This window comes from Trypanosoma cruzi, genomic scaffold (assembly GCF_000209065.1).
Source record: "Trypanosoma cruzi strain CL Brener 1047053516723 genomic scaffold, whole genome shotgun sequence".
Lineage (NCBI taxonomy): Eukaryota > Euglenozoa > Kinetoplastea > Trypanosomatida > Trypanosomatidae > Trypanosoma > Trypanosoma cruzi.
The window spans coordinates 432,175-444,997 of record NW_001849576.1 but is presented as its reverse complement, the minus strand read 5'-3'; the positions used below and the strand labels follow the sequence as shown (position 1 = coordinate 444,997).

General features: G+C 54.0%; 2 protein-coding genes and 2 pseudogenes across 2 annotated transcripts, besides 10 other annotated features; 2 read left to right on the top strand and 2 right to left on the bottom strand.

Moving 5' to 3' along the window:
• Positions 1-553: part of a mobile genetic element that runs on past the window's edge.
• Positions 1-9,367: part of a sequence feature (areas not merged during assembly with more than two copies in the genome that could not be assigned to a particular haplotype) that runs on past the window's edge.
• Positions 1,974-1,994: a sequence feature (AT_rich).
• Positions 2,750-2,798: a sequence feature (T-rich).
• Positions 3,077-4,108, bottom strand: Tc00.1047053508221.360 (annotated as a pseudogene).
• Positions 4,337-4,357: a sequence feature (AT_rich).
• On the bottom strand, positions 6,947-7,990 carry Tc00.1047053508221.350 (uncharacterized protein; the record flags this gene model as incomplete). Its single annotated transcript, XM_816912.1, has 1 exon — positions 6,947-7,990. The coding sequence occupies one exon, from the start codon at positions 7,988-7,990 to the stop codon at positions 6,947-6,949; it is 1,044 nt and encodes a 347-aa protein (XP_822005.1).
• Positions 9,368-10,262: a sequence feature (heterozygous, non-Esmeraldo-like haplotype).
• Tc00.1047053508221.338 (mucin TcMUCII, putative) lies at positions 9,433-10,029 on the top strand (the record flags this gene model as incomplete). Its single annotated transcript, XM_816906.1, has 1 exon — positions 9,433-10,029. The coding sequence occupies one exon, from the start codon at positions 9,433-9,435 to the stop codon at positions 10,027-10,029; it is 597 nt and encodes a 198-aa protein (XP_821999.1).
• Positions 9,801-9,917: a microsatellite.
• Positions 10,263-10,464: a sequence feature (haploid, non-Esmeraldo-like haplotype).
• Positions 10,465-12,823: part of a sequence feature (areas not merged during assembly with more than two copies in the genome that could not be assigned to a particular haplotype) that runs on past the window's edge.
• On the top strand, positions 10,536-11,414 carry Tc00.1047053508221.329 (annotated as a pseudogene).
• Positions 10,776-10,822: a microsatellite.

The following is a 12,823-nucleotide window of genomic DNA, read 5'->3' as shown; positions in this document are numbered from 1 at the left end:
GCAGGAGCGGCGACGAGGCTGGAAGGCAGTTTACTAACCGCCTGAAGGATTGCGTTACTTGCGGTGGTGGTCTCATATAGGCACTCGCTACAATAAGATCACGGTTCTGGTCCAGAGCAACCTGGACCACCACCACTTCAAGGCTGGTGTCATGCTGGGGGATGGTGAGAGGTATACGCTTGGAGCGGAGAGTTTTCCGCACCAGCACCGCCACACCGCCGCCCTTGCCGATGCGCGACTGTGCATAGAGCACATAATCTCCAGTGTGCATGCTGGCGATCTGCTCTGACGACTTCCAAGTCCCCTGGATGGCTACTATGTCTGCTCATTGCGCCATTAATGTTGCGAGTTTTGACGGCGTGAGGCAAGAAAAATTCATCTGGAGTACTGCTATGGGGCCTGGGTTCTGCTCAATGTCTCCGCTTAGCAGTAGCTTTTGTCGTTGCGCGTCACATACGGCACGCAAACGGTATGTGTAGCGCTGATAAGCGCCGATGGAATTCAGCAGCCGATAGAAATACCGCTCAGCGGGCAGCCATGTAAATGGCTCCATCTGGTGCCCTTCCGACCCGTTTGTGCGGCGTCTGCGTCTCCGCGTGCGGCGGATGGGCAGCAGGCGCTTAGCTTCCTCTCTAGCAAAGAGTACTAGACCCTGGCACCACGTTGAGGTGGCCAGCTGACCCGTAGCGCTGTTGTATTCTTATTGGTGGTACTATTTGGCATTTTCATCCTCTCGTTTGATATACGTGTCTTATGATTCTCGTCGCCTTGTGTATTTTCCTGCGCTTTTTTGTTTTGTGCATCTGACATACCGGCCGCACCTTGTGTGTGCAGGCTGAGTTGCCAAGCTTGGTGGCTCTGGATTATCGTTAGACGAACTCATTATCTCTGGCGGAACTCGTGTCTGTCCAGTGATGGTCGTGCCTGCTTCCTTTGGCAACGAAGGTCCTTGAATTCACAAACCTTCCTCTCTGTTTCTCCCACTCTCTGTCTGTGGCACACCGGTCTCCTCACCATCTGGCCGTAATGCGCCAGGCATATTTTTTGTAGGATATGGTTTCCCTAGCTCAGAGCTGGGAGGACTGCTGTTATCATTATTACCCTCTCCTGTCGCCGTCACGCACACGGACAAGCAGCAGCACAAGAGCGCAAGGACCAACACGGCGCCGCACCGTCACCATCGCAGTCATCGTCACCCGTAGTGAATTCGCTGGAGTCAGTCAGCTGAGCGGTGGTACAGAAGAAAAAGAATGCAACAAAGGGAAAAGAACGGGGCACAGCGGATACAGCGAGAGAGAGAGCAGACAACATGAGGAGAGGGCAGGAGGCCCAGCCGCACAGTTCACACACCACGAGACGGCATCCACGCAGGAAGAAACAACGCCAGCAGCCACCCACCATGCAGGAGGAGAACACATCCACCACCATCTCACCCAGCTCATCTCCACAGCCAACGGGAAATTGCCAAAACCCGCAGCCACAACACAACGCACACGGAGCGAGCGAACCCTCATTCATCCATAACGCCGCAACAAAATTTCCAGCCATCCCGCCCTCAATGGGACACGGAGCCCAAATCAACGCAGTCACACGCGGTGCTCCACACCCACAGGAAAGGTGACGCGGGCTGCGCACTCCCTCTCCTTCCTTCTCCTCATGGCCACGGAGGAAGACAAAAACCGCCACACGCAACCGCCAGCATGCACTGCAAAAGAAGCATTCAAATCCACTGCAATGTGCATCTTGTGTGTGTGCCTGCAGAAACACAAAGCAAAAAAGTAAAAACAGGAAGCAGAGTATGTGGAGAGACGCACAAAATAAAATGTACAGCGGAGGTGCATGGCGGAAGCAACAAGAAGAAGACCGCTCAAACTCACGACTGCACCGCAGCCCAGGCAGCGGCAATTCACACAAGATTTATTCAAAACAAAAAAAATAATCTTTCCCTTCATCTTACACAAACCCCATCACACAAAATAATTATAAATAAAAAAGAAATCGTCCATTACTGTTCCACACAAATTTAAAAAAGCTGCCGGCTGCCGTGTGGCCGCACCAAACTGTCTGTATATTTTGTCCGAAAATAAAATTAAAAGATATTTAAATGTATTTCAGCCGTCCGACCCTCTGTGTGTCCGCACATCGTTTATATTTCATGGGGTCATCGGCGTGTTGCTGCTCCCCTCAGCCCTCCCATCGGCGCGTGAGTGCGGCCCGCAGAGCACAGTCACTCGTGTGTGTGGGGACTGAGAGAAGCACGCAGACACGACGGCAGTCGCGTCACTCCATCGGGAGAGTGAGCGCAGCAAAAGAAAAGAAAAAATCATCAGGGGGAAAAGAAATGCTCACGAGGCCGACACCGAAGGGACTGCCGGCACAAGAAATGCACACGAAAAGCAAAAATCTTAAAAACACGGCGGCAGGGTGTGGCTGTGTGTGTGGCGCTGCGGGTGTCTGCCCGCCCTGGCTGCAAAGAAGCAAAACAAGAGGGAAGAAATGTGTGCTCCGCCCCACAGGCCCTCGTCGCACGCCCACACGTCACGGCTCCCTCAGCGCGCCGTTCGTCGCGGCCCCTCCTCATGCGTGCAGCAGGCGAGGCGCACAGGGCCGTCGTCATGAGCGTGTCGGTGGGTGTGCGAGTGCAGCAGTTGGGCGGGAAACACACGGCACCCCTCACAGGACGAGTGCAGCAACAAACAATTAAAGAGGGAAGAGTAGAAAAGAAAAAACCGTCCATAGTGATTGCCCCAAAAACAAAAAAAAAAAAAAAAAGGAGAAAAAATGAAAACAATAAAAAACAATTTTAAGCAAGCAGAAAAAAAATTAAATTTACAAAAAGAAAAAAACAGTTACGGTGCTCCGCCCATGCAGCCAGGCAGGACGGCAGCGGTGCGTGTCGTGCAAAAGAGAGCAACAACGGGCCTGCATGGGTGTGCATGCATATATACAATGGGCACATTATGTGTGTGCCTCGTGGGGTGAGGTGAGGGCGAGAGTCCATGCAAGGGGACACACACGGAGAGTGAGTGAAGGACGAGTGTGTGTGCGGGCGGTGCACGGCTCTCTCACACTCACTCTCACGCGGCCACCACCGCAGCCGCACACGCAAAAAGAAAAAGCAAAAGAGGGGAGGTGGTGTGGGCGACCGCGGTGCTGCTGTCACTGTCGCCAGGTGTCGTCGTATTATTTTGCACAGCTGCAGATTCAACTGTTGTTCCGTATTCATTCCCAGCTGTACTCTCACGCTGTTGTCCTTCATCCTTCAGTTGGGCATCGGATATTTGTGCATTTTGAAGTTTTTTTCTGGGCCCTCGTTATCCAGGCTGCCGGTAGTTTCACTGCCACTGGGAGACGAAGACTGGGATGTTTGCTCCTGGTTGCTGCCTGGTGATGTATTCTCTGCAGGAATTTTGTCGGGTGCAGCCACTCTCCGGGATTTATCCTCGTGTGATTCAGGCGTATTTGGTGGATCTTGTGGTGGTGCTGGTGCTCCGTCCGCGCCCTCCCGTGCTTCGGTCGGCTGCAGTCCTGTTTTTGGTGTTTTTTCGTCTTTGTTGTGGATCGTTTTGCCTTGCACGCCCACGCTGTTTTGATTCGATCCCTCCGCTTCTGAGTGATTCCTTTGCTCTTCTTCACTGCGAACGTCATCGGAATGCGGCTGGTGGCCAGCACCACCTGCTGGGCTGTGGACATTGGTATCGACATCACCTTCCACATTTAAGGAAAGAGGAAGTGGAGAAGACACTCCGACATTATCCGCGCCAGCAGCCGTTGAAGGTTTCGTTGTTGAGCTGCCAACTGACACTCCCGAAACATGCGCAACTTTAGGATCTCTGTCAGATGCGTTGTCCTCCTCCGCCTTTTCTTTCTTCATCGCATCTGAAACATTGTTCTTCAACGTATCCACACACTTTGTTGTATCATTCCCGTTGCAGTATTTCTCCTTAAGCTCCTCATCGGTCTTATTCGCAAGTAAAGCCAAAACCTCCAAGTACGTGTTATTGCAGAATTCATCCTGCGAAACTTTCTCACCAAAACCACAGCCGGCACCGCACCACAGCACGCAGAGGGCACACACCAGCAGCACACGGCCAGTCATCATCGCCATCACTCCTGTCACTTGCGTGCAGCCTTCAGCACAAAATAACTCCCCGCCAACGCAGAGCAGAAGTAAGAAAAGGAGAGACAAGTTATTCAGCCACGCACACTTTTCCATCCATGAATGGGAGTGAAGCACAGTAAAAAATAACAGCAACGCACACAAAAATGAGACAGATGGAATCTGTACAATTGCAAACCTCAAACGCCGCCCTGCAAACCAGAAGTTCTAAAATGCAAAAAAAAAAATTTAAAAAAACAACACACACACAAGGCTGCACCGCATGCACATGCGGCGAGAGCGGTCCGTCGTGTCGGCACCCCTCACGGAGGGTACGCACACACAAGAGGAGGCGCAGCGCACACAGCAACACAAAAGCAAAGTAACAATGAAAAGGAGAGATCCCCGCACACCACGTGGATTGTTGTTCCACGAGAAGTGCAGCCAATATTCATCATGTAAACAGCTTACATTGTCTTTACTCTTCTTTGCGTGTTGTGCCGGCAATCGGTGAGTAGCGAAAAGGCTTTCAGCAATAATGTGGCAAGTATTCCATCGCAAACGGGCCGTCGTTCGGGCTGGGACAGTCCTAAACAGTCACAGTCCTATTCCCAATGACGAGGACATCACCACAGTGAATGAGGCGGAGTTTCCCGTGGTCCGTCGGGAATCAGCAGCGCGTGGCGTCTGTGATCAAGCGGTGGCGGAAGAGCCTGGTCCATCTCGAGCGTCCACGTTTGTGCTTCCTGCGTGTCTTGCCTGCTGGCATGCTTGGCAACTTCGGTGGCGACCAGCGCACGAGGTGCCTGCTAGGAGGAAGGTGGCGCCATTGTGGCACCCGCATGTGAGGAATTCTCAAACTATCGGAACGCCAGGCTGAGAACGTCGGGCATGTGCCGTAATATTGTGGACGGACAAGCGCACTCTGCAGCCGATTGGGCAGGAGAATGTCAATCCGCCGCTCGCTGGTCGACAAGGAGTTGCGGCGCTCACGTCTGGAAGAGGTTCCGGCGGAGGCAGAGGCGGGCCGGTCTCCTCAGTGAAGAAAGGGACGGCGCCACCGACACAGGGAGTTCCTTGTGATCCGCAGGGCGCGCGGGCCTGTCGAAGAGTGGGCAGGCGTCGCATCGCGCCTGCGCGCCGTGCCGCCACTCGGGGACCGATGTCCGGGTCAGCACCAGGAACAGAGTCCTCGCCACACCGACAAGCGCCTGTCATGCGGTGTGCGCGCCTTCCTTTTCCTCCTGCGCTTCCCTTCAGTACAGTCGCCTGACTGCGGTGAGGAAGCCCACGTGCCAGGCATTGACGCAGCCCTTCGGGAGGGATCGCGCCATGACGGCATCGGCGTCCGCCATCACGCTGCGTGGGATTCCGCAGTGTCACGGTGAAAATGTGGAGTCAACAGAGCGAACTCGATACGCCAGTGAAAGCGGCACGGTACAAATCTTCTCGGTGATGTCGTCGTGCGCCGCCAGCGGGCCAAAGCGGAGCGACTCCATCGCCGAGAGGGAGTCTGTGGCGGCAGGAACTCGAGTGGGCGATTTGGATGTCGCTGCCAGGCGGAGAACTGAAAACTGTCTGTGGCCGCGCTCAGTGACAGGACGCTCCGCTCGGCAGGAGCATGCGAGGCTTCCAGCTGCTGCGCGGTGAGGCCCCACAGGGAGCGCGGCTGTCCGGGGAGGCAAGTGGCAGCGCAACAAACCCAGACGCATGCTGAGCGAGAGACGACGAGCCGTCCGTCCAGCGGCCTGCGTCATACGTTCCCAGAGAGGCGCACGCCGCTTCAACGGCCGATCGTCTGACACCGTCCAGGGCGTCCAGGGCGTCCTTGGCGTGCCGTGACTGGAAGACGCCCACCACGTTGCGGCCCACAGCTCCCCAGGTAACAATTCGCTGCTCAGCATGAGGGGCGTGGATGTGGTCCGGGAGATCTCCATGTGACCGCAGACGCGTCGCAATTCCTTGAGGACGGCGTCTTCTGGAGCGGATAGTCTTGGCCGTCATCCCAAGTATTGACGAGGGTGCGGTTTCTAAGCAGGTTGCGCCACGCACGTCCTCAATATATCGGAGAAGTGTGAGCCGTTCGTGCTGTGTGGGTGCGCGGAACCCAATGATCCTCCGCAGCGGTGCTAGATTAGTTTCCATGTGGACAGAAGTGTCCTTCGATGATGCGAGTTGGCCGAGCGATGCTGCGCAGCTGTCGCGGTGCCGCACTTCCAGGCTGTGGAGGTGAGTGGGGTCGGACACGGTGCGATGTCTTTGCCGCCGTGGTGTAACGCACTGTGGACGCATCCAACCAGAAAGGACTGCATGGTGTGATGGGACGCCCCAGCTCTTGCGCCCAGCCGCAGCCGATGGCGGCGTGGCACGGTCTACTTTGGTGTTTGTGTGAAGAATTTTGCTGTTTTTTAAATTCTGGTACGGAACGATGGTGCATTGGCGTTTCCTGATTCGGTAGGAGCATTGTGTTTCTGAAGAAGCCGTTGCAGGTGTTCAGCGTCGTTGTGAATAACAGATGTGCGCCTGTCTCCGTGAAAGCGACAACAATGTCCCCAGATTACAACATAAAGCACTGCGGCCTTATCTGATGTTTTACATCTATTTTATTGGACGCTGCGTTTGTATTCAATCTTTTGCAGCTTTTGTGGGGAAGGTGGGAGGCTGATGGCATGAGGACTGAATTCATTGAGTGGCTGCGTACCGTTGACTTGCGGCCAGTCGTGGCACTCTTTTGGGGTTTGGCAGCTCGTCTCTTTTGTTTACTTTCCACTGCATCACGTGGATAACACTGATCCGAGGAACATTTGTTTTACCGCGTGTGAGCTGCTGCCGTGCGTGGTGCATGGACTATGTGATTGTGTGGGGAGGTGCATTGGGGTGACGAACTCTTCTGTTTGGCGTGTCGCGGTGTGTCGGAATGATGTTCGGATGACATGTGAAGGGTGTTGTTTGTGGTTTGTGTGTCTTCTCTGGTGGAGCCGACATGTGTGCGGGGATTGTGGCATTGCTGGCTGACAGCTCCACGTCACTTTTCGGCATTCCTGGATGTGCTGAGGAATGACGGCTGGCGACCAGCGTGTTGGTGCTGCTGGTGGGAATAAGTGCATCGGGAATAGGCCGTTTTTCTTTTCCATGCTGGAGCCGATGAAGTGGCACGAGGGCACCGGCTGCGGGCTGCCTGCCAGCACGTGTGAGCAGCGGATCCATGCACGCACCGACACTCATCGCAAGAGCTCGCGCGATCATAGTGGCCTTTTGTGGCGTGCTTTTGTGGACGTCAGCCCGTCGAGGAATGTGTGAAGCAAACGGCTGACTGCACACGAGGAAAGTAAGTGCGTGCACTGTGCCGTGTTTCAGCGTCGATGGCAGGGCGACAGGAGGCCCGTGCTGGCAACTGAGATCTTTGCGTCGCGAGGGATGTCGGTGTTGATTTTGGATCGTCGAGGGTGAAGTGATTTTGCTGCTGCCCGTTTGTGTGGCCACTCCGGCAGAGGGCGGACACAAAAGGGAGGGATGCAGGCGCTGCGTGTGTGTGTGCAGGTGCCATGCAACAACGTCACAACAAACATGCTGCGACTCGGTGACCCTCACATCGTTGTGTTCCTCACTCACAGCCGAGGCACGGCACACATCGATGCACTCAGTGGACGGAGTGAGGCTTCTTTTGAGGCGCAGCAGGGAACAGGATGTGTTGATGCAGCCACGACGTGCATGGAGTGTCACGATGGCACAGCCGGCTGTGGCTGGTGGAATAATTGCTTCTCGGAGGCAACAGAGAGAGAGAGAGAGCTGCTGGCGTCTTTGCTGCCTTTTGTGGCCTCCCATGCCGATTATTGTCTGTCCGCTGAATATGTGTGGCATGCCTCCACTAGTGACGGCGTCTGCAGGCATTTCACAGCACCAGTGAAACACGTATCACGTCGCATGCTTTGGCTGTGGATGTGGTGTTGTGAATGCAGCCGGCATTATTTTGCCCGACTCCCTTTTCACTGCATTGCGACGAATAGATGCGTCGCCGCCCGAGTCATTCACTGCAGCTCCGTGTGCTGTACTGCCAGCACAAGACTCTCGTGTTGTCTGGCGCCTGGCTGACAGTCCAACACCACTGCGTTGGGACATGCAGGGATGTGGACTGCCGCTCACGGTGTTGGGCACCGCTGTTTGGATGCGGCGGCCACACGAGCGGATGCATTGTGGCACAATCAAATGCGTGAAATACGCGGAATCACAGCGGCTGCAATAATATCAGCGGTGTGGCACCACGGAGTATGTGAGGGGGTGATGCATGATGAATCACAGTGGGCGGCATGCGAGGGAAGTGCACCGCGACGGAGCGTCATCCCGCCCTCAGCCTGCAGGGGAATGTACGCCCACAAAATATATGGACGAGACACCACCAAACACACATGCCCTTCCATGCACCAATAAATAGGAGCGAAGGTGCGTTCTGGTTTGTGGGAGTCCACTCACATATTTTCATTTCCACCGCAATAAACGGTGAGGAATCATGTGCCACAGCAACGAAAGGAAAAACAAACATCTATTGCAACACTTTACCAGCGAAAGGCAGGAACAACACAAACCGAACTATTGGCTGCAACAACACAAGAAACATTCACAAGAGGAAAGAAAACAGTTGTGCACCCTGCGGAAATCCCCAACACACTACCCAGGCATGAGGGTTTGCTCTCCGCAAAAACAAAACAACGCATGCAGACATCTGCCAACATCCAAACTGAAATACAAATAAATGATTGCTTGCATTATTCCATTCCTTGCGCTTATTTTTGCGTGTGCGGCTGTTGCTGCGATGGTGCCGTGTTTGCATGAAGTGGTGTGCGCTGAATATGAACGAGGGTCGAAGACAACTGAACTGTTTTTGTGATGGATATTGGCTGCACTTCCCGTGGACCAACAATTCACGTGGTGTGCGGGGATCTCCTTTTTTTATTGCTACTTTGTTTTTGTGTTGCTGTGTGCGCCGCACCTCCTCATGTGTGTGTGCGTACCCTCCGTGAGGGCTGCCGACACGACGGACCGCTCTCGCCGTGTGTGCATGCGGTGGAGCCTTGTGTGCCGCTCCTGTTTGCTTCTGCCTCCTCCATCTGTGTGTGTTGTTGTTGCGGCAGGGCTGTGTGTGTGTGCCTGCTGCCGTGGATTGGAGTGTGTGTTGTGCGTGGTGTGCGGCGTACGGTGCATGCCTGGCTGCTGCCCTCTCCTCTTGTGTGTGTCTGCCCTCTGTGTGTGTCTGCCGCACCTCTCGTCTCCCCTGTTGCTCTCCATGTCCCTCACTGTGCAGATCAGCTCCACACCACTGAACGACCACACTCACGATGATGACGTGCCGTCTGCTGTGCGCCCTGTTGGTGCTCGCCCTCTGCTGCTGCCCGTCCGCATGTGCGGCAGAGACTGCGGGGGTCAATAAAGTTGAAGTTGATGGTAATGACTCCAGTGACTTGTCCCATACACGTGGAGGAAAACCAGCCACGGCGGCCGGTGAGCAAGGTTCGCCAGTTCCGGTGCTGGTTACTGAACGGCGAAGCGAAGTCGGACATGGTGGAGGTGCGCCAAATCCACAACCGCAACCAAGTGCTGCTTCCAATGATTTACAAGGAGAAGTTACGAATGATAAGAAAAATACAGAAAGTGGCACGAGTTCGTCCGCAGAACAAAGAAATAGGAGTGAAGAAGATTCCCCCCAGAAGACCACGACGACCACGACTACACTAGCACCAACCACGACCACTACGAGCACTACAACCACTACAACAATGGCACCAAGCACTACGACTACAGATGCGCCAACCACGACGACAACCCTCACACCGTCACGTCTTCGCGAAATCGACGGCAGCCTCAGCAGCTCTGCGTGGGTGTGTGCCCCGCTGCTGCTCGCCGTATCCGCGCTGGCGTACACCACTCCGTGCTGAAGAGGTGTGTGCGGGCTGTGCGTGCCAGCACTCAACCGCGGTGACATGTGTGTGTCTACTGTGGTCCGATGTAAGTAAATAAAATAAAATAATGATTATGTTTTGCTTCATTTGCTTTCGCTGCCCTGCTGTGTGCTCTATTTTGCTGCTCCCTGTATCCGTCATGTTGAACGCGCACCAGACACACCCATTTGCACGACATGCATACAAATTCTTGTGAGGAATTACATTTGTTTGAATGCATGCACACTGGAGTCGTTCCCAGCAGCTTTTTTTGTGTTTTTTACTCGTGTTTTTTTAATTGTTTTTCTTTTGCTGATTATTTGCTCTGGCTGTGTGTGTGCGTTTTTGCTTTTTTACTGATTCTATCTGTCTTGTGATTTCCTGTCTTGTGGTGTGTGCTGCCACTCTGCGGTGGTGTGTGACTTGTTTCTCCTTTTGCTTTCACTTTGCGTTGACGGGGAGTTAGTTTGTGCTGAAGGCTACACGCAAGTGACAGGAGTGATGGCGATGATGATGACTGGCCGTGTGCCGCTGGTGTGTGCCCTCTGCGTGCTGTGGTGCGGTGCTGCGGTGGTAGGTGTGACGAGGAGGAGAGGGCAGTTTCTGGGAGTGGTGATGAACCTCCGCCGGGATCAGCAGAACATGGAACGCCTCGAAAAGAAACCCAAGAATTAAAAGATGGAGCACCAGGTGTTACAGAGACAGCATCACCCCCATCTTTGAAACCTACAGGGGAAGATAAAGACGATGATGATGAAGATGATGCAGGTGGTGATGAAGATGATAATGAGACGGATGAGACAAAAGAAAAAAGAAGAGAAGGGCAGAGTAATAAAGGAGGAACAGTTCTACCAGACACAGGTTCCGGGGAAAGGAATTTAACTGGCAGCGGGCAGGAAACAGGCCAGTCAAATGTACCTGCAGGGGGCATTTCACCTTCCGGCAGTCAGTTATCAAATGCCAGTCCTTTGCGAACGGAAGTTGAAGAAAAGAATGACACCGATAAGAGACCACCTGCAGAGAATCCACTCACAACAGTTAATGGAGAGCAAACACTGCCTGAGTGAATTGCGGAAGGAAATCTTCCACCACCTCAAGAAGAAGGTTTTGATTCCCGCAAACAGGATGGCAATGACACTATGAGTGAATATAAAAAAAATGCTCCACCGCCTGAGACCGCAGCCACACCAAAAAGCCACCGAGACGAAGGCCCAGAAGGGACTGGGGAAGATACAAAAGCAACAACAGTAACCGCCAACACAACTGATACGACGAGCACACAAAACAGTGACGGCAGCACCGCGGTCTCCCACACCACCACCTCCCCTCTTTTGCTTCTTCTTGTTGCGTGTGCGGCTGCTGCTGCGGTGGTGGCCGCGTGAGAGTGAGTGAGAGAGCCATGCACCGCCCGCACACACACTCGTCCTTCACTCACTCTCCGTGTGTGTCCCCTTGCATGGACTCTCGCCCTCACCTCACCCCACGAGGCACACCCATAATGTGCCCATTGTATATATGCATGCACACCCATGCAGGCCGTTGGTGCTCTCTTTTGCACGACACGCACCGCTGCCGTCCTGCCTGGCTGCATGGGCGGAGCACCGTAACTGTTTCTGCTTTTGTTTCCATTGCATTGAGTGGGCGACCTCTCTCTCTCTCCCTCTGTGTGTGTGTTTTGCTTTACGGGAGCAATGAGAGTGTGTGTGCACTGGTCGTCCCACGCTTCGGCTTTTTGTTTTGTTTTCCTTTTTGATTTTGTGGCTGAGTGCACGCATTACTTTTTTTTTTTTGATTGGCATGCTTTGACTGCGTAAGCATAAATTCTGTTTTTAATTTTTTCTTTTTCTTTCTTTTGAGATATTGCCAGTGTTTCTTATTCTTCTCAAGCCATGAAGTATTTTCTGTTACGTACAGCATGCGTCAGTTGATCCACGTCGCCTCACGGTCTGCAGTGCTGCTGGTGCTTCTGGTTGTGATGTGTTGTGCCGGAGGGTGCTTTGCTGCCAGCCTGACGTGCTCCTGCTCCTCTGACAAGGCGATGCGTGCGGACAGGGCAAAGTCGATCCCGGCTGTGGTGAGGGACGCGCTTCTTGATATGAGGGTGCGTCGCAGACATGCAGCGTCATTGGGAGGAATGGATGGGCGCCCACCCGCATCGATGTGTCGACAAGGGACGTGGATGGCACCAGGAAGTATTGCGGCTCAGAGCGGTATTGCGCAATGAATTCATTGGTGGCAGCTGCGAGTGTGAAGGTGACGTTTTTCTATGCTGAGAAAAGGGAAGCATTTGCTCCGTTATAATTTGCGGCCACTGTTCGTTAATGGCCTGCGGGCTGTCCGTAGCGATGTGGCCAGTTTTTCCCTCTTGAACGGTGCTGTCGTGCGAGAGGGTGTGTTCCCAAATAGTCGGATGCTCAGTTGTCGAGGACGGGGGCATTCCCACAGCGTGTGCGGCAGGGCCTCCCGTGGATTGTCGGCGGCTCAGCGGCTGGTGGGGGTTGCAGCAGAGGAGTGGCTGAAGGGCTACGGCTGTCATTGGAGCTTGCAGAGGTGTTTTGTCCGTTTTTTGCTCGTTGATACGCTTGACATTTTCGGTAGTGACCTGCGCGTGAGGCATTTGTTGGGAAGACTGTGGAGCTGTCGCAGAATCCACATGTGAGGCCTTCTGCAACGATTGGAGTGCGAGGGTTAGTGCGTCGGGCGCGTGCCTTCATATTGTGGACGGACGAGAAGACGCTGCTGCAGCTTAGGCGGGGCGACGTTGATCTGCTGCTCGTCGTTCTACGAGGAG